This window comes from Pelobates fuscus, chromosome 3 (assembly GCF_036172605.1).
Source record: "Pelobates fuscus isolate aPelFus1 chromosome 3, aPelFus1.pri, whole genome shotgun sequence".
Taxonomy (NCBI): Eukaryota; Metazoa; Chordata; class Amphibia; order Anura; family Pelobatidae; genus Pelobates; species Pelobates fuscus.
The window spans coordinates 162,532,436-162,557,003 of record NC_086319.1 but is presented as its reverse complement, the minus strand read 5'-3'; the positions used below and the strand labels follow the sequence as shown (position 1 = coordinate 162,557,003).

Here is a 24,568-nt window from a genome sequence, read left to right as displayed (position 1 = left end):
ACACTTTTTTTTAAAATCCACCTAGCTCTTTCTTTACCTGGGGTCCAGTGGGGCTGCTGTGGTCCAGTCGGGCAGCGAGGGAGCTGAGCAGGAAGAGCTCCCTCACCGCCCGCCTGGACCACAGCAGAGTGAAGCAGCGTGCCGCAGACTGAAGCAGGGGGCCGGAATATGACTCAGCGGCGCGCGAGGGAGCTGAGCAGGGAGAGCTCAAAGATCAGCGCTCCCTCGCTGCCCGTGAAGCTAACAAGGCAAATGCCTTGTTTGCCTCGCAGGCAAACAAGTCCTGCAGGACCACTAATGGGAACGGCGGTCCTGTTGTGGAAAAAGTGCAGGAACACCGTTCCCACGCGTTCCTGTAGGACTCGAGCCCTGGGCAAAGCCCAAAAAAGTTCCATAAGTAAAAGTGATCTTGGCCAGTCAAACTTCGGGAGCTCCTGTGGTCACATGAAAGGGCGCGTCCCATGGTTCTCTGGTAGCGATTGTTCTCAAGAGCCTGTAGTACCTTCCCTCCAAATAGCGCCCTCCTGGCAGGTTGGCAAGTGGACAAAACAAGGTAATAGGTGACTGGCACCCGCATGGTCCAGTGGCCATACAGAGTTCCACAGGGTTTGCGGCTAACTACCGCTGGGGTCGTTCGGTGGACAAAATGGCCACCATCTGCCAGGGAGCATGCGTTCGGTAGTACGTTCAGTAGTAGGGCAGGTACCGAACCAGAGAGAATGAGAATAAATCTTTAGAGAACAGTAAGGTAGTGTCGTACCGCATTCAGGACAGTCGTTTTGTCTCTGGGCCTCTGTATTCAGGTGAGAAAGTCAAGGTGTCGAAGATGGTGGCATGGCTGGTTTTAGAAAATTAAACACCCCTTCTATTTCCACCGTCTTCACCTGTTTGGGTGGTAGGAGTGACAGCAGGAGTCTTCATACCAAATGCGGTAGATCTGTATCAGGTGTCTCCTCGGGTAACCCCCTGATCTTGAGATTTAATCTTCGCCTTTGATCTTCAATTGCAGTGAACATTAGTTCTGTTTTGGTTTGTTGCTTATTGCAGCTTGTGTATTGCTTGTTGCATTAGCGCTGGCGCATTTTGGCGGGTGTCTTACCATCTGGCCTGTCAGGCCTCGCAGGTTGTGGCAGACCCTGTCCTGGTACCTGTATCTTTTCTCCTAAAGAGCTGTTTACTATCCCCCTGATTCAGTACCTTCCCTTCTCCCAAACATTTACTCCCAAAAGCGCCTCTCACTGGTGGTCTTTTGGCTACAAAACTCCTGAAAGGTCTCCAGCGGGACTTGGCCACAAACCCTCTGTAAGCCGAACACGCCCACTGCACCTCGTGGTTCCCAGTCAGGCCCGGACTGGCCATCGGGCATACCGGGCAAATGCCCGGTGGGCCGCAATGGCCGTGGGGCCGAGGCCGGCAGGGGAGATCACAGGATCTCCCCTGCCAGCCCCTGCAGGGCCAGCGCTACCCGAGCGCCGGCCCTGCTGTGTGCCTCCATGGGCCAGTGGGGAGATCAAAGATCTCCCTCACTGGCCCACAGGCACTCAGCCGCCAGCAGGAGAGGGAGGGAGGCAGGAGAGAGGAGCGGCGGAGCTCAGGCCAGCAGCTCCGCCGGGTCCTCTCACGAAGTCTGAGCGTTGCCGCGTTTACCGCGGCAACGCTCAGATCTCGTGAGAGTGAACTCTAGCCTGCAGGCTAGAGTTCACTCTCACCACTGGACCACAAGGGAAGGAAGCATGGTCCCCCCTCATGGCAGAACAGCTCCCCACACCCAGGCAGAACGGCTCCCCCCGCCCTCCCAGGCTAAAGGTAAGAAGGAAGGGGGGATATAACTTTTTTTTTAATTATTAATAAAAAATATATATATTTTAATTTAAATAAAAAATACATTCACACACACACACACAGCACCCAGACACACACAGCACCAGAGACACACACAGCACCCAGACGCACACACAGCACCCAGACACACACACAGCACCCAGACACACACACAACCCCCAGACACACACAGCACCCAGACGCACACAGCACCCAGACGCACACAGCACACCCAGACATACACAGCACACCCAGACATACACAGCACACCCAGACATACACAGCACCCAGACACACACAGAACCCAGACACACACAGAACCCAGACACACACAGCACACCCAGACACACACAGCACCCAGACACACACAGCAGCCCCAGACGCACACAACACCCCCAGACACACAGCGCACCCAGACACACAGCGCACCCAGACACACACAGCGCACCCTCAGACACACACAGAGCACCCTCAGACACACACAGCGCACCCTCAGACACACACAGCGCACCCTCAGACACACACAGCGCACCCTCAGACACACACAGAGCACCCTCAGACACACAGCACCCTCGCTCACAACACACACAGCACACTCCCACACACATACATATATATATATATATGCATGTGACGGCAGATAAAAACACCCTCACACACAGCACCCCTCTTACATACACACACACTGCGCCCCTCACACATACAATACATCCAAATATATATATACACACACTACAGCACCCCTCACACTGCACCACTACACACATTACGCTCCAGATACACGCTAGATCCCTTACCCTATATGCACTCTTAATCCTCTATACACACACACACTCTCCTATACACACTCTGGGTCCTTTACACACTAGAACTCCTACACACACACACTGCATTCCTTGTCAGCAAACACATACAACATTCTGTAAACACCCCCTTTCTACAACCCCTACACACACTATGTCACCTATACACACACACACTACAGCCCGTATACACACACGTGCTACATTCCCTACACACACTCTCTACAGCCCCTAGCCACACATATTACACCACAAACACAAATGAAATTGACCTATACACAATACCACACCACACTCTACATACACGCAATCCCTCAAGCAGGCTCCAAACACATGCACCATACACTTTCCTGGCCCTTTTGTCCTCTGGTATCCCACTTGTGGAGACACCAGAGACAATTTAAAAGCAAACACAGCGCAAGCATGTTATTAAATTTGCTTGTGCTGTGCAGAACAAATTCAGGGCCTTTTTCTAATGCCAGAGCTCTTCAACGCGGCTCTGCGCATTGAACCAAGTTGCTCACTTTGAGAGGGGGTGTGCTTGTAATTAGTGATGACAAAACACACCCTCTCTGGCCCCGCACCCTTCTTAGGGGGCCGCTCTGATTGAAAAATGCCCGGGCCTAATTTTTTTCCCAGTCCGGCCCTGTTCCCAGTCCCCTTAATCCATGGTTTTACTCCACTTGTTAACCTGTCAGGAGAGTGCTAATTGGTGGGAAGGTTCTACAGACTAATTTGAACGAACCCTTTCATTGGACTGCAGGAACTTCCACTATTTGAACGACCCTAGCCATAATTACATTTGAACTATTTTGGGCTTAGTCCTCATATGCGGCCTGTCAAAACTTTATCCCGGTCGTGATTGGACAATTCTTCATGGATCCGGGCGCTATACTGCCAACAAGGGCACTCGAACCGTAGCTATCTGGGGATGGATAATATGTGGGAATCCTGTGTGTTTTTATTATGTTTTTCGGGTATTTTTGTGTTTGTCACTCTGTATCAGGGAGATATTTGGTTAAGCGGTCAACAACTCCATTATCCCTCAGACACAGAGGCGCCTTGGCGGGCATTCTATGTACTGAATAGAGATCCCATGCTGGGGGTCTGTGCATAAAAGGCTTCATTCGGCTCAATAAAAACAGTTGTAGTCCCAGAATTATGTGTCGTCTAGTTACAGGGGGGTAGAGAGCTATTCACTAAAGAGTGCTTCTTCAAGCTTTGAGGATATTTGGCGGATATACCTAGTCGGAATATTGGAGCTTTGTTACACAGGTCTTGACATATTTGGACCATATCGGCCTATATCATGTGCTGGAGGCCCACTTGCAATTGCTTTAAGACCGCCGCCATGACTGGGAACAAGTCCGTTAGAGAAGGAGTTGGCCTTGGGGCTGATAGTGCAGGTAAATGTTCCTCTGCCACCCCTATTGAGAAATCATCAGAGATACCAGAGTTGTTTTCAGTGAAGGTGGCCATCTTGGGATCCATGGAGCTATAAGCCTGTCACCAGACACCTCCTATGTTCATATTCATCCTTGGCTTATCAGACTGCGGCTTCTTGGTCTTTTGACCCACGGTGTTGTTGCCTGCCTGGGCATCCATTTGGGGTACCCATGGCAATAGTTGGAGCCTCAAAAATTGGAAAAGACTGACCTTTTGGTGCAGAGAAGTGATAGCATGCGGTTATTTCAGTTCAGCTGCTTCACTGCTTTTCAGTTCAGCTGCTTTTAAAAAAAAAAAATGGGGTTGAATAAATTTGATTACAACTACACATAAAAAGTGCTGGTATGAGATCTGAATGCAAAAAAATGTGTAAAACATTTTAAGTCTCTTTAAAAGGCTACTCCAAATACCATGACCACTTCAGTGATTTGTAGTAGTCATTGTGCTTTGAGTCTGTATGTGCAACATTTCATTATGAAACACAGCACATACAGAGATACAGTTGCAAGAAAAAGTATGTGAACCCTTTAGAATGATATGGATTTCTGCACAAATTGGTCATAAAATGTGATCTGATCACCATCTAAGTCACAACAATAGACAATCACAGTCTGCTTAAACTAATAACACACAAATAATGAAATGTTGCCATGTTTTTATTGAACACACCATGTAAACATTCACAGTGCAGGTGGAAAAAGTATGTGAACCCCTAGACTAATGATATCTCCAAGAGCTAATTGGAGTGAGATGTCAGCCAACAGGAGTCCAATCAATGAGATGAGATTGGAGGTGTTGGTTACAGCTGCCCTGCCCTATAAAAAACACACACCAGTTCTGGGTTTGCTTTTTACAAGAAGCATTGCCTGATGTGAATGATGCCTCGCACAAAAGAGCTCTCAGAAGACCTACGATTAAGAATTGTTGACTTGCATAAAGCTGGAAAGGGTTATAAAAGTATCTCCAAAAGCCTTGCTGTTCATCAGTCTATGGTAAGACAAATTGTCTATAAATGGAGAAAGTTCGGCACTGCTGCTACTCTCCCTAGGAGTGGCCGTCCTGTAAAGATGACTGCAAGAGCACAGCGCAGGCTGCTCAATGAGGTGAAGAAGAATCCTAGAGTGTCAGCTAAAGACTTACAAAAGTCACTGGCAAATGCTAACATTCCTGTTAGCAAATCTACAATACGTAAAACACTAAACAAGAATGGATTTCATGGGAGGATACCACAGAGGAAGCCACTGCTGTCCAAACAAAACATTGCTGCACGTTTACAGTTTGCACAAGAGCACCTGGATGTTCCACAGCAGTACTGGCAAAATATTCTGTGGACAGATGAAACCAAAGTTGAGTTGTTTGGAAGAAACACACAACACTATCTGTGGCGAAAAAGAGGTACAGCACACCAACATCATAACCTCATCCCAACTGTGAAGTATGGTGGTGGGGGCATCATGGTTTGGGGCTGCTTTGCTGCGTCAGGGCCTGGACGGATTGCTATCATCGAAGGAAAAATGAATTCCCAAGTTTATCAAGACATTTTGCAGGAGAACTTAAGGCCATCTGTCTACCAGCTGAAGCTCAACAGAAGATGGGTGTTGCAACAGGACAATGACCCAAAGCATAGAAGTAAATCAACAACAGAATGGCTTAAACAGAAGAAAATACGCCTTCTGAAGTGGCCCAGTCAGAGTCCTGACCTCAACCCGATTGAGATGCTGTGGCATGACCTCAAGAAAGCGATTCACACCAGACATCCCAAGAGTATTGCTGAACTGAAACAGTTCTGTAAAGAGGAATGGTCAAGAATTACTCCTGACCTTGCACGTCTGATCTGCAACTACAGGAAATGTTTGGTTGAAGTTATTGCTGCCAAAGGAGGTTCAACCAGTTATTAAATCCAAGGGTTCACATACTTTTTCCACCTGCACTGTGAATGTTTACATGGTGCGTTCAATAAAAACATGGCAACATTTCATTCTTTGTGTGTTATTAGTTTAAGCAGACTGTGATTGTCTATTGTTGTGACTTAGATGATGATCAGATCACATTTTATGACCAATTTGTGCAGAAATCCATATAATTCCAAAGGGTTCACATAGTTTTTCTTGCAACTGTATATGTAACTCCACCATGTCACTTCTTTGCACACTGGTTATCTGTTGGTAGCACGAAAAGCATGCTGATGACAGATGACCAATGGTGGCACTTCCCCTACTCACTTTCGTACCCCCAAGTCTCGGACATCCCTTTCTCTCCAGTGAGGTGAAGTTACATCAGTGGAGGAGGATCAAGTTTTAGGGAGAACTTAGCCTTGGCACTGGAACACAAGTACATTATTGCTTTATTCTTTTTTGTTTTTCCTTTTTATTTTTTTACTTTGTGTCCTATTGTCAAAAAGATACTGTTGCCAATCTATTAAAACATTATTTATTTTATTTAAAAAATATTAAAAAGGGGCGTGGCCGGACCGTGCATGGGAGCAGACGTGTAGTCGGTGAGCTCCGTGCCCTCGGCCTATATTTACAGCTATCTAAGCCTGCAAACGAGCTCTAAATGGTGAGAACTAAGCGACACCTGCTTCTGGGGACCCCCAACACCGGTTCCCCGAGGAGCAGTAGAGGTACCCTGGACGACTTTGTTTCCACGCCGTCTGATTCTCGCTCCGCCGGGCCGAGCGCTAAGATGGCGTCGGCCTCCCCCGAGGTGGAAAACGAGGGAGTCCCCTCCGAAGACGGAGACCAGATGGACGCATTAACTATGATTCGGCAAGAACTTACCCGGATCTCGTCCAGCATGCTCACGAAGACGGACTCCACTGCAATGCTGAAAGAATTCCGAGCAGCCATGCGTGAGGAGATAACCGCCATGCGCTCCGAGCTGACAGCAGTGGAGGTACGGGTGGAGGCACTAGAGACGGAAGCTGAGGCCAACCGAGCCCAACACAGGTCGGCCGAGATAGCCACCACTAGGCAGGGGAACCTGCTATTAACACTGAGGCGACAGGTAGAGGATTTAGAAAACCGGAGACGCCGCCAAAACATACGCATCCGCGGCCTACCGGAACCGGACTCAACCCCACTGCCAGAACAAGTACAGGCCCTATTCAGGCAGATATTAGGCCGCAATTGCCCTGAGACAATCCAATTTGACCGGATTCACAGAGCCCTGGGCCCCCCAAGGCAAGATGGGAAACCCAGAGATGTGCTATGCTGCCTCCACGCCTATAGCCTGAAAGACGCACTAATGGCGGCCACTAGGGGCTCCGATAATATAATGTTCCAGGGAGCAAACGTGGCACTGTTCCAGGACCTCTCTAGCCTGACCTTAGACGCGAGGAGAGCACTACGACCCATAACGGCCATGCTGCGAGAGAAGAATGTGCCCTACCGCTGGGGCTTCCCTTTCAGCCTGCAGATACGACAGGGCAACACCTGGCTGCACATCCGCTGGCCTGATGATGTGGCCCCCACACTGCGGGCACTGCGACTACCACACGTGCGCACCCGTAACTGGCTGCTGGAAACGCCGCTGGCCCCCAACCGGAGACGGGTAACGAGCAGCCCACCGCCGGACGCACGGAGAACAAGAGAATCCCCAGCCCGGATGCTCGGCGGCCCGGCAGGATCCGAAGAGTGACACCTTAACGGAGAATAGACACGGCCTACTATTGAGGTACCTGGGGTGGGCATCGTGGTTGACCATAGCGGGCAATAGTCTGAAGGTTGGGAGGTGGGAATAAACCTCGGACGCTGGCCACAGGTGACTCTGCTACCGCTCCCCTCCCCCCCCCCGCCCCATGCAGAAATGCACTGCAACGAACTTTGGGACGCTCTCAAGGAACTGTACCCGCTCTTTCCCCCCCCCCCCCCCCCCCCGTGGATTATCAGGGTAAGCAAACAGATTAAACGTTAGACCCTCCCGGGATTTGGGTGGGGGACGGGTCTTTGGAGGGCATGGGCCTGATTGGACTCGAGAGAACAGACTAAACCTCCGGGCTTGGCTGCCTTCGGGGGGGTGGCTGGGGTTGGGGGGGGCGGGGGTGTATGATGTGTTCCACTGGGTTCCGCTAAACACGTTGGGCCTCGGTGCCCGGGGAGAGGGGCTTTGAGTATTGGTCAGTTAGATGAGAGTTAGACCCCCTACCATGTTAAAGACCAGCTGAAATCAGATGCATACCTAGACCTTAGTATCAGATATGGTGTTAGTTTTGATTATGCTTGTTTTGCTCATGTTAGAACGGCCGAGGGCCGGACGTTATGTCTTACACATACTAGTTGTCTCACCGCGCCTTACACAGAGTGCTCTGACTCTACCTGTACGGATCACGCGTACGACCCCGCGGGCAGACTGAGGGTAACGGACGGGAGGACCGCGGGTGACTGAGTTATTTAAGGGGACTGGGGACTCAGACCTGTCGGACACCTCCCACACAGTCAAGTCCAATTAATCCTGATAGCGGGATATCCGCTACTTCCTGACCTACCTCCCGACCCTACGGACTCCCCCTCCCCCCCCTCCCCGACGAGTTTCCCCTACACCCCCGCCCTCCCCACTGACTACCTTCCCCTCTCCCCCCCCCGGCCCACAGAACCCCCCCCCCCCCCCTCCCTCCCCCTGTCGGCTATGGCGGGGCGTTCGGGTGGTGGTTTTGACCCGGCCCCCCTGCGGCTCTGGACCAACAATGTGAGAGGTCTGAACACCCCGGAAAGGAGGTCCCACCTGCTTCGGTCCCTGTGGGCGGCGCGGGCCTCTGTGGCATTCCTCCAGGAGACCCACTTTAAGGGTACTGCCCCCCCCTCCCTGGGGGACTCGAGGTTCCCAACTGGGTATTTCGCAAACCACCAGTCGGCAAAAAGGGCAGGAGTGGCAATCCTTTTCGCCCAACACATTCCGTTCTGTTGCACGGATTCGAAAATCGATCCTAACGGGCGCTACTTATTTCTTAAGGGTACGATTGCCGATAAGAAATACACGTTGGCCTCACTCTACGCCCCGAACACGGGACAACACCGATTCCTCTCTAAGACCCTCCAACTATTAGAACAGTTCCGAGAGGGCCTGCTCATCGTTGCCGGTGACATTAATGTGCCGTTAGACCCCAGACTCGACACCTCTAGAGGCTGCAGCTCACACTCCGGGCTCTGTATCCGGACGATCGGGAAGGCCTTACGAGACGCGGGACTGGCCGACACCTGGAGAGTACTCCACCCTGACGATAAGGACTTCTCGTTCTACTCACAGGTCCACCTTGGCCATAGCCGCCTGGATTATATCCTGATTTCCCAGGAATACTTACACCTCCTTATGTCTTGCGACATCCAGACGACGATATGGTCGGACCATGCTCCAGTTCTAGCCTCGCTACGCTCTCCCCTGTTTAAACCCAGAAACAGACAATGGAGGTTGAATGAACAGGTGCTTGGGGACCCAGTAGTATGTACGGATGCGAGGGAAGTCATTCGGCGCTACTTCTTGGAGAACCCAGCTTCGGATACCTCCCCTCAAGTGAGATGGGAAGCCCACAAATGTGTCCTACACGGCCACTTTATAAAGACCTGCACGAGACGCAAACGAGAGCAAAATCTTGCACTGAAGGACCTACACGAACTCGCAGCGCAACTCGAAAAAACACACAGAGCCGATCCGACGGCGGATAATCTCCGCCCCTTGCTAGAGGCGAGGAGGAACCTCCGTGCCCTTCTGTCACGAAACTTGACGCACACACTCCGCAGGTCCCGGAGATTCTTTTACGAAAACTCGAACAAATGCGGACGCCTGCTGGCCCGCATGCTTCGCAAGAAAAGGAGACGGTCCAGCATTACAGTCCTACAAAAGACTAATTCACCCCCCGAGAGGAAGCCAGAAGCCATCATGAACGAATTCAGGGAATTCTACTCGAAACTGTACAACCTACCGAAAGGGAACGATGCGGAGACGGTCCAACGGAGACGGGCCGACATCCAGGAATACTTGGAACAACACCTCACCCGGAGGCTTACGCAGACACAAACCGAGGACCTAGACGCCCCAATAACCCTGGAAGAGCTCAAAGGCGCCCTTAAGGCAGCAAAGACGAACAAAGCCCCGGGCCCGGACGGCTTCCCGGTGGCATACCTGCGGACATTTGAGGAACAGCTCCTGCCTGAACTGCTGACGAGCCTAAACTCGGTGCTGGAGGGTGGGAGGTTCCCGGAGGACACCTTGATGGCAACAGTAGCGGTGATCCCGAAAGAGGGTAAGGACCCCACGTCCTGCGCCAGTTATAGGCCTATCTCCCTCCTCAACGCGGACCTCAAGCTCTTCACAAAGATTCTGGCCCGCCGCGTGGGGGGAGTGGCTCCGGACCTGGTTCACCCGGACCAGACGGGTTTCATTCCGGGACGGGAGGCGAAGGACAATACGACCCGAGCCCTTAACATAATCCATTCCGCTACGTCCTCCTCCCGGGGGGGCCTCCTACTCTCCACTGACGCCGAGAAGGCTTTTGATAGAGTCGACTGGCAGTTCATGGAAGAAACCCTCCGGAATATGGGTTTCGGCCCAAACATTCGCTTCTGGATAGCGGCCCTGTATACATCCCCGAAGGCCCGCCTGAGGATAAACGGAGCGCTATCCCCTGCATTCTCCATCAACAATGGCACGCGACAAGGGTGCCCCCTGTCCCCCCTCCTGTTTGCCCTCACGCTGGAGCCCTTTCTAGCGGCGGTCAGACGGGATGGGGGCATTACGGGAATTAAAGTGGCTAACATGGAACACAAAGTAGCCGCCTATGCGGATGACCTGCTTTTCTTTATTGGTAACCCGATAATAACGCTCCCCAATCTGCTGCAGGCCTTTCATAAGTATGGAGCGCTCTCCAACCTGCGCCTGAACACAGAGAAATCTGAGGCACTACCCCTGGTGCTCCCCCCCGACCTAACAACCCAACTGAAAGCTAACTTCCCTTTCCGATGGTGCACGCAACGCATTAAATACCTTGGCATCTGGCTGACGAGGGACATGACAAAGCTCTACGCTGAAAACTTCCTCCCCCTCCTGAGGACACTGGCCACGGACATGAAAAGATGGGGAGGGTCCTGCATATCCTGGTTCGGGAGAATAAACGCGGTCAAGATGAACCTCCTGCCGCGCCTCCTGTACCTATTTCAGACGATCCCCATCTATATTCCCAAAACCTTCACCGAGATGTCCACGGCAATCAGTCGCTTCGTGTGGGCTTCAGGAGTAGCTAGACTTAGATACACGCACTTGATCAGGCCAAAGCGCCAGGGAGGGGTGGCACTACCCTCGATTCAAGCCTACTACCAGGCGGCGCATCTCCTCAGGATGATAGACTGGCACGTGCCAGACACGGATAAGCAATGGGTAGGGTTGGAACGAGCAGCCTCCGGGGAACGTCTACCCTGGGCAACCTGGCTGCCGAGGCCCGCGCAGGCAACCGAGATTCGCTCACACCCACTTATTGGAGCTACTCTACAGATCTGGGCGTCTATACGGTACAAACTCGACCTCACCACTAACCCAAGCCCGTTGACCCCAGTGATCCATAATCCGGAGATTGGAGGCGGACTGGCCCCCAGGGACATTGCCGTCTTGACTGACCTGAACACTCCATATCTGGGCGAATGGTGCGCGGGAACTCGCCTAAAACCGCTAGAGACTCTAACCACCTCAGCCCCCCCAACGGGGCTCACCCGGTTTCGTTACCTACAGATCCAGCACTACCACAGCACCCTCCCGGGTAAGCAACTACTACTCAGAAAAAAGACGGGCTTTGAGACCCTCTGTACGGAGGAACGACACTTACCACGAGGAATTTCCACGCTATACTCTATGATAATACAGGCTGCCAGACTCCCCACTGCGCGATACCAATCTAAATGGGAACAAAGCACGGGCACAGTCCTCTCGGAGGCAGACTGGGAGAAGATACACATCCTCTCTCATCAAGGCACGTCCAGTGCGAAACTACAAGAGACCAACTACAAGCTCATGACGAACTGGTATCGGACCCCCCATAGGCTGTATCAGATGGGGTTGCTACCAGCGGCTACATGCTGGAGGTGCGGGACAGACGAAGGTACGGACCTACACATCTGGTGGTCCTGCCCTCCCATCGAGGCATTCTGGCGACAAGTCCACGAGAAACTCCGGGAGATACTGGATTCGGACATACCATTGCAACCCCTGCCGATGCTACTACACCACTCCGCGATGCCCCTGGGAGCATACAAGAGATCTCTTACGCGACACTTCCTAAACGCAGCCAAGAGCCTAATCCCCACTCGCTGGAAAACCACCATAGCCCCAACCATAGCTAACTGGATGGAGGCGGTAGAAGAAATATACAGTATGGAGAGCCTCACAGCTGACCTCAGGGGGACGGCGGAAAAGTGCGCCAGACTCTGGGCACCCTGGATGGAGTACACGGCCCGGGTGCCGGCGGGTGGCCGGGGCCGGGGGACCGAATAGACGGGAGTCTGTGAAGACACGAGTTGTTGGGCTTTTTGTCGGGGTGACGCGGGCTGACCCATCGCCGGATACCTCCCCGCTGTTGCCGACTCTCCCCCCCCCCCTCCCCCCCCTAGCCCTCCTCCTCGGCCCTATACTCACCCCGTCCATAAGACAGTCCCTCCGCCTCAAGACCCATAGACTGAGCTTCGGCCACGGACATAGTATAACGAGACGAGACGGTGGACTTACACGGCCACTCTCGAGTAATCGGGGTCGAGGTTTCCACTCTTACCATTAGGCATCACATTGACATGGACAAGTTCGGACAGGGGACATTGAACACTCAGACTCACCTACCCGACCTGACCCTGACCACTCAGATCCACCCACCCGACCTGACCCCCCCCCCCCCCTAGAGGGGCAGACGAAGACGGGATACACACAACCCAGCAGCGCAGTTGCGCCCGTTCAATACATCTTACATGAGAGATTCAGAAGGGTTGGAGACCCAGCACTGACAGGCGCGATCAGACAACCTAAGAGAAGAATAAACACTGACTTTAGTCAGAATTTATGTAAACGAAGCGGAGTGAGGAGGCCACTAGGGCTTATAAGACATACCCCGTGTTCTATGCAGGATTCTATTTGTTGACTCTAGTCGAGATGTGTACACATGAAAATACGCAATGTTTTGTAACTGAAAAGTTTATTACCGCTTCTGTACACGAAACAGTTTGACTTCCCTCCCTCTGTTTCCTTTGTAAACCCTTCTTTTATTTTGACGTATTGGATAACAATGGAAAAACCTAATAAATAAAGATTGTCTAAAAAAAAATAAAAATATTAAAAACATTTCATCACATAAAGTAAATAGTAATAACTTAAATATATATATAGATGGTGTAGAAGAGCACAAATGAACGTGTTTCGTAACTTATGTACTTTTTCATGATTCAATGGATCCAGGAATATCATATGTAAAATGAGGAGTGGAAACTCTTCAAGAGTGTGAAAACAAAAAATGTGGACTTAAGAATATATAGGAAGAATAGTAAGCAATGAGGTGTTTCAAGTATTGTTTGTAAGTTCCGTTGTTCTCAGTCTATCGTAAGACTCAAAAGCGAAAAGAAGGAAAGGGGGGAATGGAGCAGCCCTCCTCTTCCCTCAAAGAGAGAGAAGCAATTCTAATATGATTTGGAGTTGTGCCAATCTGCATACACTCATAGAGATGCATTGAACCAATGAATAGTGCTGTTGTGTGTTCTGATTTCATGTAGAGAGTGGTGAAGGATAAAGCTGGGTATCTCCGCCAAGCACACTTCCTAGCTAAAACCAGGACACCCATAGCGCTCCAGACCCCAGTAGCCGCAGCTTGACTGGGTGTATCCGGAGTTTCCCACCCAGTTACAGGGTCCTGTGCTAAAACTCTAAGTGATCAAGCTCTCATGCAGAATGAATAGCTGTATAGCTGTCTCACTCAAACACTAGCTGAGACTTAGTGAAGGTTGAACAAGAACTGGTTTTATTACATGAACCACAGGTTTATATAGGATTATAATAAACTAATTGACTTCCCTTCTTTTTTACCCATTATACACATAGACACGTTAGCACAATTATATTTCATAGTACAATAAAACTCCTAGAGCACACATAATACTCTATAGCAGATGAAAGGGGTCTCTGAAACAATGGGAAAACAAACAGGAAAGCGGGGGAAGGAGAATAATTTACAAACAAATACATTACACACACTGTACCTATAATGGGCACAGCATGACTAAACCATAATAGTAATCTGGGGACTTCACTAAAGTGTCCGTCTTCAGCCGCCAGTGCTGGTGATTACCGCCACATCACCATTTATACATTTACACCCAAAACATGCATAATGCATATGTCATTTACACACTGACTTTATTTCACACCAGCATATAATATATGTGTAATATGATTCACATACCTATTATTATACTCTTCTCATTATATATAAATGATTTGCAACAACTATTTATACTCTTCAGAGCTGAGTTAAGGTTGCCCAGTGCCATGGGAAGGGTGCAAGATTAAGGCCCACTTTAAGAAGCCTGGGCTCTCTTTCTGTGAGTGGTGTGTGTTCATTGAGTGTGACAGTGTGTGCAGTTACTAAGTGTTTCTATGTGTGGAGGAGGGTGAGAGCTGTATGAAAGGAGGCTTTGTGTCTTGGTTGAGTGTTGTGTGTATAGTGGCTGAAGTGTGTGCAGGGTTTCAGTAATCTGTGTATGGTTCCAACCCCCCCAGGTGGTCCAGTAGAGGAGCTCCGTCACCTGCTCCAATATCAGGAACAGAGCACTTTACGAGCACCCTCGCGGTTCTGGAATTCAATCAATGAATCAGGGTGTTGGTTGCAGTGCTCCTAGTCAATGAGAAGTACTGGAGGATCTGATATTAGTACAGACCATAACGCTCCATCAGCTAAGTGAGGGAGCACAGGGCTGAGCAGGGAAAATCTTTAATTGCATTGGGAAGCTCTGACACAGCACTGGCTAACTGTCCAAGTTATTTGTCCATGTTACTGTGCTGCATAGTTATCTGTATGAACAGTACTTCACAGAGGAATTGGGGGTGTAGCGGACCCCGGGTAACCTGAATGGTTATCTCTGCGTATTCCTCCTCTCAGCCAGACTGGAACCGTTAAACACTCAAGCATCCATTCCCCCAGTAACCTGACGAGACATATTTCTGGGAGTCAACTGATTTTATTTTGGCCACACACAGCTTTTATGCACTGACCGCTAGTATAGGGTCTCCAACACAACATTACAGGGTTTTTCCTCCCAAGAGCATCTGTGCCTGAGAGATAATTGAGTGAGAGAACTATAACTCAATTATCTCACAATTACAGGAAAATCTTCACAACATATACAATCCCCCAAAAGTACCCCCAATATCATCAGGAACCCCACAAATGTTATATCCCCGGATAACCCTGGTCTGAGTGTCCAACTTGGCCAAGTATTACGCAGTTTGGCAGAATTTGATTGCCACCGGGGTAAAGTTTTGATCAGCCGGACACAAGGTGACGGCCCGAAACAGTTCAAGGAAAATAGGTGCCCCGGCTGGTGTTTGTTCAGGGGTTCCTGTGCAAACCCCATACCAGGGATTCTCTTGATTTCAGGGAGCGAAGCCTCCCCGTAGAGGGTAGTTCTCATCTCCCCAATGTCTATCGCGTAGCTGGTTGAGAAGTAGAACGGAAAGCAGTATAAACTTTACCAGCGTTTGTGCGAGTACCTAGCCAGAAAGAGTTCCAGGCACTTGACGACCAAATACCGCTGCCCACGTTCGGGAGACAAAATGGCCACCATGCTTGTGCCGAACATGTGTATTCGGTTAGACATAATGGCGGCCACCCAGGGGAAGCATTCATTATTACTTCCCTTGCGGTTTCACACTTAAGTTGCTGGTGTGAACGTTCTAATGGGGTACAGGGGTGGTCCTCGTTCGGGAGTCGAATGCAGAGTGTTCAGATACAATAACTTTCGAATGTATTAACAGAAAAATCCATGAAAAGAACGGTACATTTCACTACAGGGGGTAAGAAGTCTTATCCTCTCTTTTTCTCATGTGACCGCACAGTCAGCACTAGGCATGTGCATGGGGAAAATATTCGGCTCGGATCGGCATTCCGAAATTCGGGACTTCATCGATTCGGGACTTCGGCAACTTCGGCACTTCGGCACTTCGGCACTTCGGCACTTCGGCAACTTCGGCAACTTCGGAACTTTTGTTGCAGCCACTTGGTAGATAACTCCCTAATTCCCACGGTATTAGGGAGTTATCTACCAAAAGGCTGAAAGACCTAAATTGGTCTTTCAGCCAAATTTACTAATACTAAGTAAAAATTGTAGGGGCATGTCTATTCGGACATTCGGACATTCGGAAGCACCCGAATGTCCGAATTACCTGAAATTTGGCCGAATTTTAATTCGGACCGAAACGAATTGCACATGTCTAGTCAGCACTGCAAGGAAGCAGGAAAAAAATCTGTGCAGAAGTAGACAGTCTCCAGTGTGTGTATCAGAGCGCCTGTACCCAGAGTGGTACCTCCGCTTTAGATTCTCCCAGGTTACGTAGTGAAGCAAGGATTACAATTCCTGCATACATGAACATCAGCCGAGACTTGATGAAAGGTACAAAACAAGCCAGTTTATTATGGACAGGTTTCCTGTTTATATACACAGAGCCCCAGCATGGGGTCTCCAGCAAAAACATAGGTAAGCCTGCCAAGCTGTCTCTGTGTCTGGGAGATAAGTGAGTTTGCTAATTATCTTCCAGGCACTCAAGGTACAATATATAACACATTAAACACCCTAAAATACATACAAGATCGATAGGAACCCCCATAAGTATTATATCCTCAGATAGCCTGAATCTGAGAGCCCAATGTGTCCAAATAGCACACAGAACCATGTAGTATAGCCGAATCACCACCAAGGTAAATTTTTGACCAACCGCCCACATGGCTGCTGACCAAAATAGTTCCAGGGGAAAAGAGGTAGTGGACGGTCAACTTTCAGGAGTTCCTATGCAAATGTAAATTAAGTCTCCCTCTGGCTCGTAGGGAGCGAATATTCTCCCCATTTGGGAGAGTTTCTTTTCCCTGAAAAGCGTTCTCCTGGCTTGCCTGGGAATGGAGCAGGCAATGGTACAATTTTCCCGGGATTCACAAGGCAAAGTATCCAAAATATAGTTCTACGCACTAGACGACCAAGTACCGCTGCCTGCGTTCGGGAGACAAAATGGCTGCCATTTACTAGTGCACTTGTGTTTGGTTATACGACTGGCAGGCACCCAGAGAGAGCACTTGAGTTAAGTGTTTCTTTTAAAGTTAATGAGCCAGGGAGGTGGTCAGTGTTCGGTTAAGCGAATATACGGAACCAAGGGGAATCATATTGTGTTCAGTTAAACTGCTACACTAAATAGGGAGCTCTTCACAATAGTTTGTTAATACTGAGTTCATCACATCCAGAATCTGCAAATTAACTCTGCAGTGATGATGTTTCCCTACTCCTAATGAGACTGACTAAAATATTTGCAGTTTTTCAGTAATGCCACAGGTAGGTTTCTAAAAGTATGGTCAGACATAATAATTGTTTGATGGGGGGCTAAATTTCTCCTTTATCTAATTCTTGAATTTTCTGGGTGGAGATCTAAACCCACCTACAGGTCACTACACCCATGATCACAGCTTTAAAATGTTTTTTTTATTACCACACTTTTGTCATTTATCATTCATCGAAAGAAGTCATTCTACTCTAGGTTAAGCAGTCACGTTTCCGTAATCATTATTATCCTAAATAAGATTTATCGAACAAAGCCATTTTTCTTTATAGAATTCAACAACCAATGGACTTGACAAACAACTGGAAACATCTTTCAACATATCAACATTAACAAATAGCCCCCCATATTATCAAACTTAAAGTTCTGTCATCCCCCCAAAAATCCAGAACATTTCATAAAGATAAAATCATTCTCAAATGCTAATAAACTTCTGAAATTCTCAAAACATATAAGACAAATAAGGGACTACTTTGTCTTAAGGTAAATCTTCCGCTTGACAAATCTTGACAAAAAGCTTAGCTACTGCAATCAAGTTTTGTTACTTCCCCCCAGCAATTACTAGCTTTGGGAATAAGGCATTATCTCTCTCATCCCAAGGTAATATATCTATGGATGCTCCCATGGGCTCGCCGAATACTTAATAGACATTAGTGTTGTACTCTTGTGCATGAGCCAATTACAGCACTGACACGGGCTCCTGGATGATCAAGTGCTCAGAGCTGAAAATTTCAAGAAGGCCGTGTCTGTAGGGGAAGCATTACGTACATGTAACCCAGCTGCACTGAACCCCCCAGGGACCCACACACAAAGCTGCAATGTCACCATTGGGAGTCTTAGCAAATATGAGACAGAGCTACTTTATCAAGAGTTTTAGACTTGAGAAAAATGAGCTTTACATCCATCTGAGTTTTTATATCATCCACAGCTCCCAAAATGCATATGATGCTAGGTCAGATTAGCTGTTGATAACCTTCTTCTGATCTAAGTTTCTTATCATTGTGTTTGTTGAGTCACTCTGTCATCTATAGGCACTTTTTTGAGTGGTTCATAAAAATAACGTATTTATGAAATATGATATTGACTGCATTGGGATTTCAATAAAAATATATCATAACACAAACTAAAGACTATTAGGTCTTGTGTGCAATACCAACGTAGACAAAATATGACAAAGAGTGAGTAGTATGACAAGTTCTGAATACCAGTATCCATTATCTCCCTAATACAGGACACACAGAAAACTTCCAGAATATGTTCGACACAACATCGTTGAAACTGACAGAACTCCCACTTGCATTCTACTCTGGCATGTTTGCCTATAGTGGCTGGTACGTTGCAACATTAATGGTTTATTGTAATTTTTCTTTGACTATGACCCCTTATGGGGCCAATTAGACATTTCCTAATTTGGTTGTTGGGATGGCATGGAGATGTTATGCTGTTACTACACTGTGATAAAATTGGATATATATTTTTAGCATATTAATCAAAGAATCATGAATAATAGTATAAAATTAGGGAAAACTTTCTGCAGGACCCTTCAGCACAGACAGATTAGATGCCCTGCATAATAAAGACCAAAACATGTTTTAATATTTAGCATTAGTGATGTCGCGAACATAAAATTTTCCGTTCGTGAACAGCGAACGCAAACTTCCGCAAATGTTCGCGAACAGGCGAACCGGGCGAACCACCATAGACTTCAATAGGCAGGCGAATTTTAAAACCCACAGGGACTCTTTCTGGCCACAATAGTGATGGAAAAGTTGTTTCAAGGGGACTAACACCTGGACTGTGGCATGCCGGAGGGGGATCCATGGCAAAACTCCCATGGAAAATTACATAGTTCATGCAGAGTCTGGTTTTAATCCATAAAGGGCATAAATCACCTAACATTCCTAAATTGTTTGGAATAACGTGCTTTAAAACATCAGGTATGATGTTGTATCGATCAGGTAGTGTAAGGGTTACGCCCGCTTCACAGTGACAGACCAAACTCCCCGTTTAACGCACCGCAAACAACCGCAAACAGTTCATTTGCACAACCGCAAACTCCCCATTTGCACACAGTTGGATACCAAGCTAGCCATGTCCCGTTCCTTGTCCTCACTGATGTCATTGAAGGTCTCTTCCTCCACCCAGCTACGTACAACACCAAGGGTCCCAGAAAGGTGACAACAAGCCCCCTGTATTATTTTTTAAATGTACACTACTGTTACACCAGAAATGAGTTGCACTGGTGTGACACTGTGCCCTGGCAGGCCCTGAAACGCACACGTGTGAAGGAAACTGACTGCTATTATTTCACAGTCATTTTTCTAGTTTTTTTTTTAATGTACACTACTGTTACACCAGATATGAGTTGCACTGGTGTGACACTGTGCCCTGGCAGGCCCTGAAACGCACACGTGTGAAGGAAACTGACTGCTATTATATTACAGTCAAAAAAGTTTTTTGTTTTTTTTAAATGCAAGCTATTGTGACACCAGATATGGGTGGTGGCACTGGGCAAGTGGGCACAGTATACGCTATGAGCCTGACACACACGCTGGCAGGCAGGCAACTGCAATTAGATTACACAGAAAAAAAAAAAGCACACTGATATTCTAGCCCTAAAAGGGCTTTTTGGGATGCTGTCCTTACAGCAGACTGTACTGGACACTGAATACACTAGCCTAGCTATCGATTTCCCTATTAAATCAGCAGCAGCTACACTATCCCTCCTCTCACTAAGAATGCAGCTTCTGGGGGCCGGGGCCTAGCTGTCATGGAGGAAAGACACTTCGTGTGAGCTCCCTCAATATCTCACTTTAAGCAGCTATCAACAAGCGAATTTCACCCCAGAAGGGGATGACCCAGCAATATTGCTGCTACCTGACCGACCCGACATGCTTAATAGTGGTCAGTGTGGCCTGGTGCTCACCGGGCGGGAGAGGCGGCCGGTCTCCCGATCCTGGGATGCCCAGGAGCAGCTACTTCCCGGCAGGAGCTCCGTAACCCCCCCCCCCCCTCAGACCGGTGGGGGTTATCCCGGTCCACCCCTGAGAGGCTGTCTGGAGCTAATGGACGCACAGAGCACAGCCGCCCAGGCTGACATACTCATCTGCGACTCTCCCAATATGGTGGCAGCCGCGTGTCCTCCTGGTACCAGCAAAGCATGGTAGGATATTGAGTCTAAGCTGGACAGACTGTTTAATCAATTAATCAATTTTGGAAGCAAATAACAAGCAAGAAGCCCCAACAAGCTCCACCACAGCCCCAACAAGCTCCACCACAGCTAAGCGAAGCAGTCCCCATTTAAATCCACCAACGCAAAAGGCGTTGAAGACGGGACCGGAGGCACAAGCAGAAATGCAGAGCCTGCCCCACGTCAAGCACTCGCCTCCACCTTAAGCCACCACAATCCCGCACCGGACGTGAAGCACCACCGGGACAGATCCAACCACCCGACAAAACAAGCTTCCACCACCTCAAGCCGTGAACCCGGCACTCAGCCAGAGACTTGCCTTTGTTGTTCCAGGTATCAGGGACTCCCAGGGTCTGGACCTGGCGCCCAGAAGGGATCGGATGAGCACAAGCAGCAAACAGCAGCCTGCCAAGCATGTCCCACTATAGCCGATCCTCCACACCATGCCTTTGATCACATGAACTGCTCTCTGCACATTAACTAATCGTAAAGTAGCAAGAGTTTAAACATGTCATTATTTCACCTCCTAAAGAGTTTATTGTCGTAGTTCCTTACATGCCTTTACCTTAACCGTTCATGTATTATGTTATTCACTAGTCTTATCTCATGGGGCAACTCACACTTGATTTATAACTAGTGGTGGAGCTGCTGATATAAATACACAGTTGATAACGTGCAAGCTACACCCTAAACATGACAGCCATCTTTCACAACAATGTACTGCTATATACTCATACCCTCAGTGCAACTAGCCATGATATACGCACGTTCAGCCTAGCATGCTCAAATATAACACACTTCTGTCTAAAAAAAAAAAAAAGATGCAGCTTCCGAATGAATCTAAAATGGATGCTGTCTAGGAGGTGGGAGGGTCTGGGAGGGAGGGTCTGCTGCTGATTGGCTGGAATGTGTCTGCTGACTGTGAGGTACAGGGTCAAAGTTTACTCAATGATGATGAATAGGGGGCCGACCGAACATTGCATATGTTCGCCATCCGTGGTGAACGCGAACAAGCTATGTTCACCAGGAACTATTCGCCAGCGAACCGTTCGGGACATCACTATTTAGCATTACAGATTTTTGCCTTTTTAGCTGAAAGCAGCATGGTGAATTGTTTGTGTAGGACTCACGCAAAATGTTTGCCTTGACATGGCAGGTGAGCTTACACTTAAATGGCCATTGGAGTGATACTAAAAAAACTTCTGTTATTTAAATGCTTATATTTTATAAAATTGCAATGTTGTTGTGACAGATCCATCAGTCTAACTACTGTTGCTGGTTCGTCTGTTTTATCTCCATTCGTGGAATTACCTGCCCGTATGTCCCTGTTCGTTTATTGCAGGATTATACCGAACAAAACTACCGAACGGACGGCCACCCAGAAGAGAAGTGTGCTGCTGGTTAACCTCTTGGCCCCAATTAAACCGCTGTGGTTAACCGCAGACACCTCTTCATTCTAACCGTATGCAGGGTGGTCGTCGTTCATATGCCGACCACGAGGCGGCGGCCATTTTAAACACGCAAATGAATAGTGGTGTTTGACGATAAACTTATGGAACTAAAAACGGACACTTTTTTCTACCGCTGAACACCGCTGAAACTGCCGATCGCCCTCCTTATCGTCGGGCCTACGAACACTGGTCCGTTCGGGACTTTGGATAATACGAATGGACTTAACCCAGATAGCCATCCCATGGAGTCAATCGTATAACGAAAGACATGAGAAAGACTTTTGACTCCATGGCGATTGAACTGTGTGCATTGGTTCTGAGTGCTATTCGTTAGTAATATGCGCTCAGATCCAGGCTATCTGGGGATACGTTACACAAATCCAATGTATTCGGTATTTCTCCAGTTATATATTTTTATGTGTTTTTAATGTACCATGTAAGATGGCGGTTTGCCTCTATCCCTGGATATAATTGGATTTCTTCCCAATTATCTCCGGGATAGAGAGGAGGGATTTACTTGTATAAAGGGGAGGGTTTATACCGGAACCACTGTGATTGGCTACTGTACATGCAGACCTGCATAAATACCGGGCAGGTAGCCCTCATTAAATCAGATTCCTGTTTTACCCTCAAGGCGGAGCTTGGTCTCGTGTTTGGGGAGGATTGCTACTTGGAAGTATTTATTTTGCCTGTTTTAGCCGTGGAAGGAGTTCGGCTGATTCTTTGTTCGTGGATTTACCGCATTCCCTTGCACTCCGTTTGGGAGTTTGGCGGTCTACTGCAATAGAGCCTGTGTCTCTGAAAGGGGGAAGATCAACTAAGCGGCGGTTTCATCCATTTAAGCTGTGTCTTAACAACTGGTGGCAAGCGACGGGATGATCCTCATCACCCAGAGAGACAACTACACATCCAGAATTAATGGAAATACAATACCAAAGGCTGAAAAGAGCTACCCTTAAAGACCTACTGGAACAAAGAGGCAGAAAAGCCAGTAATCTCAGGAAGAGGGAGATTATTACAATACTAAACGAAATGGATGGAGTACCAGGGGCTGAAGAAACCAATGGGCCCAGCACAGCTGATAGAACCCCCGAAGAGGCAAGCTTTGACCGGGCGGTAAGAATCAGACTGGCCCATTATGGTCCCAAACCATCTTCAGAGATCATCAGCCGGGTCATAGACGATGTGGAGGCCAACCTGCTCCGCCAAAGCGGCGCTGCAGCAGCTCCAGTCCCAGCAACCCCTGTGGAAAAAAGAAAGGTACAGTTTGCAGCCTTTAAATCCTTAATTGAGACAGAAGGAGAGATTGATGGGTACCTTGCTGATTTTGAGCGGCAATGTGCGTTACACAAGGTACCCGCAGACGACTGGGTCACTATATTGTCCGGAAAGTTATCCGGCCGGGCCAGTGACGCTTTTCGGGCCATTCCTGATAAGGAGATCAGGGATTATGTGGCTGTAAAAGAAGCTTTGCTCTCCAGGTAGGCCTTTACAATGGAGGCATACAGGAGGCGGTTCAGAGACACTGCCAAACTAGCCGTCGAATGGGCATAGAAAGTACACCGCACAGCTGCTCACTGGATGGCAGGGTGCCAAGCCGTATCCGGGGAAGAGGTGCTGCAGATGTTCCTGCTGGTTTGAGAAATTATCCCTAGGAGTCAGAGAGTGGGTACGGGAACGTAAACCCTCCAACCTGCATGAAGCAGCCCGCCTGGCAGATGAGTATACGCAGGCCCGGACTGGCCATCGGGCACACCGGGCAAATGCCCTGTGGGCCGCGATGGCCGAAGCCGGCAGGGGAGATCACAGGATCTCTCCTGCCAGCCCCTGCAGGGCCAGCACTACCCGAGCACCGGCCCCGCTGTGTGCCTGCATGGGCCGGTGGGGAGATCAAAGATCTCCCTCACCGGCCCACAGGCACTGACATGCGGCCGCCGGCAGGAGAGCGAGAAAGGGAGGCAGAAGAGAGGACCGGTGGAGCTCTAGCTAGAAGCTCTGCCGGGTCCTCTCGCGAGGTCTGAGCGTTGCCGCGGGTTAGAGTTCACTCTCACCACTGGACCACCAGGGATGGCAGCATGCCCCCCCCCCCCCCCTCATGGCAGAATGGCTCCCCCCGTATAATTTTTTATTTTTTATTTTTTTATTTTAAGTATTAATAAAAAAATATATAATTTTAATTTAAAAACAAAATACATTCACACACACACACACACACACACACACCACCCCCAGACACACACAGCACTCCCAGACACACAAAGCACCCAAACACACACAGCACCCCCAGACGCACCCAGCAC

General features: G+C 48.9%; 1 protein-coding gene across 1 annotated transcript in view; it reads left to right on the top strand.

Annotated features, from left to right (window-relative positions):
* Positions 1-24,568, top strand: part of LOC134602589 (cystine/glutamate transporter-like) — a 155,707-nt gene that overhangs the window by 14,971 nt on the left and 116,168 nt on the right. The window contains exon 5 of the mRNA XM_063447607.1: positions 18,859-18,958. Coding sequence (XP_063303677.1) covers positions 18,859-18,958 — 100 coding nt within the window. The remainder of the gene's footprint in view (positions 1-18,858; positions 18,959-24,568) is intronic.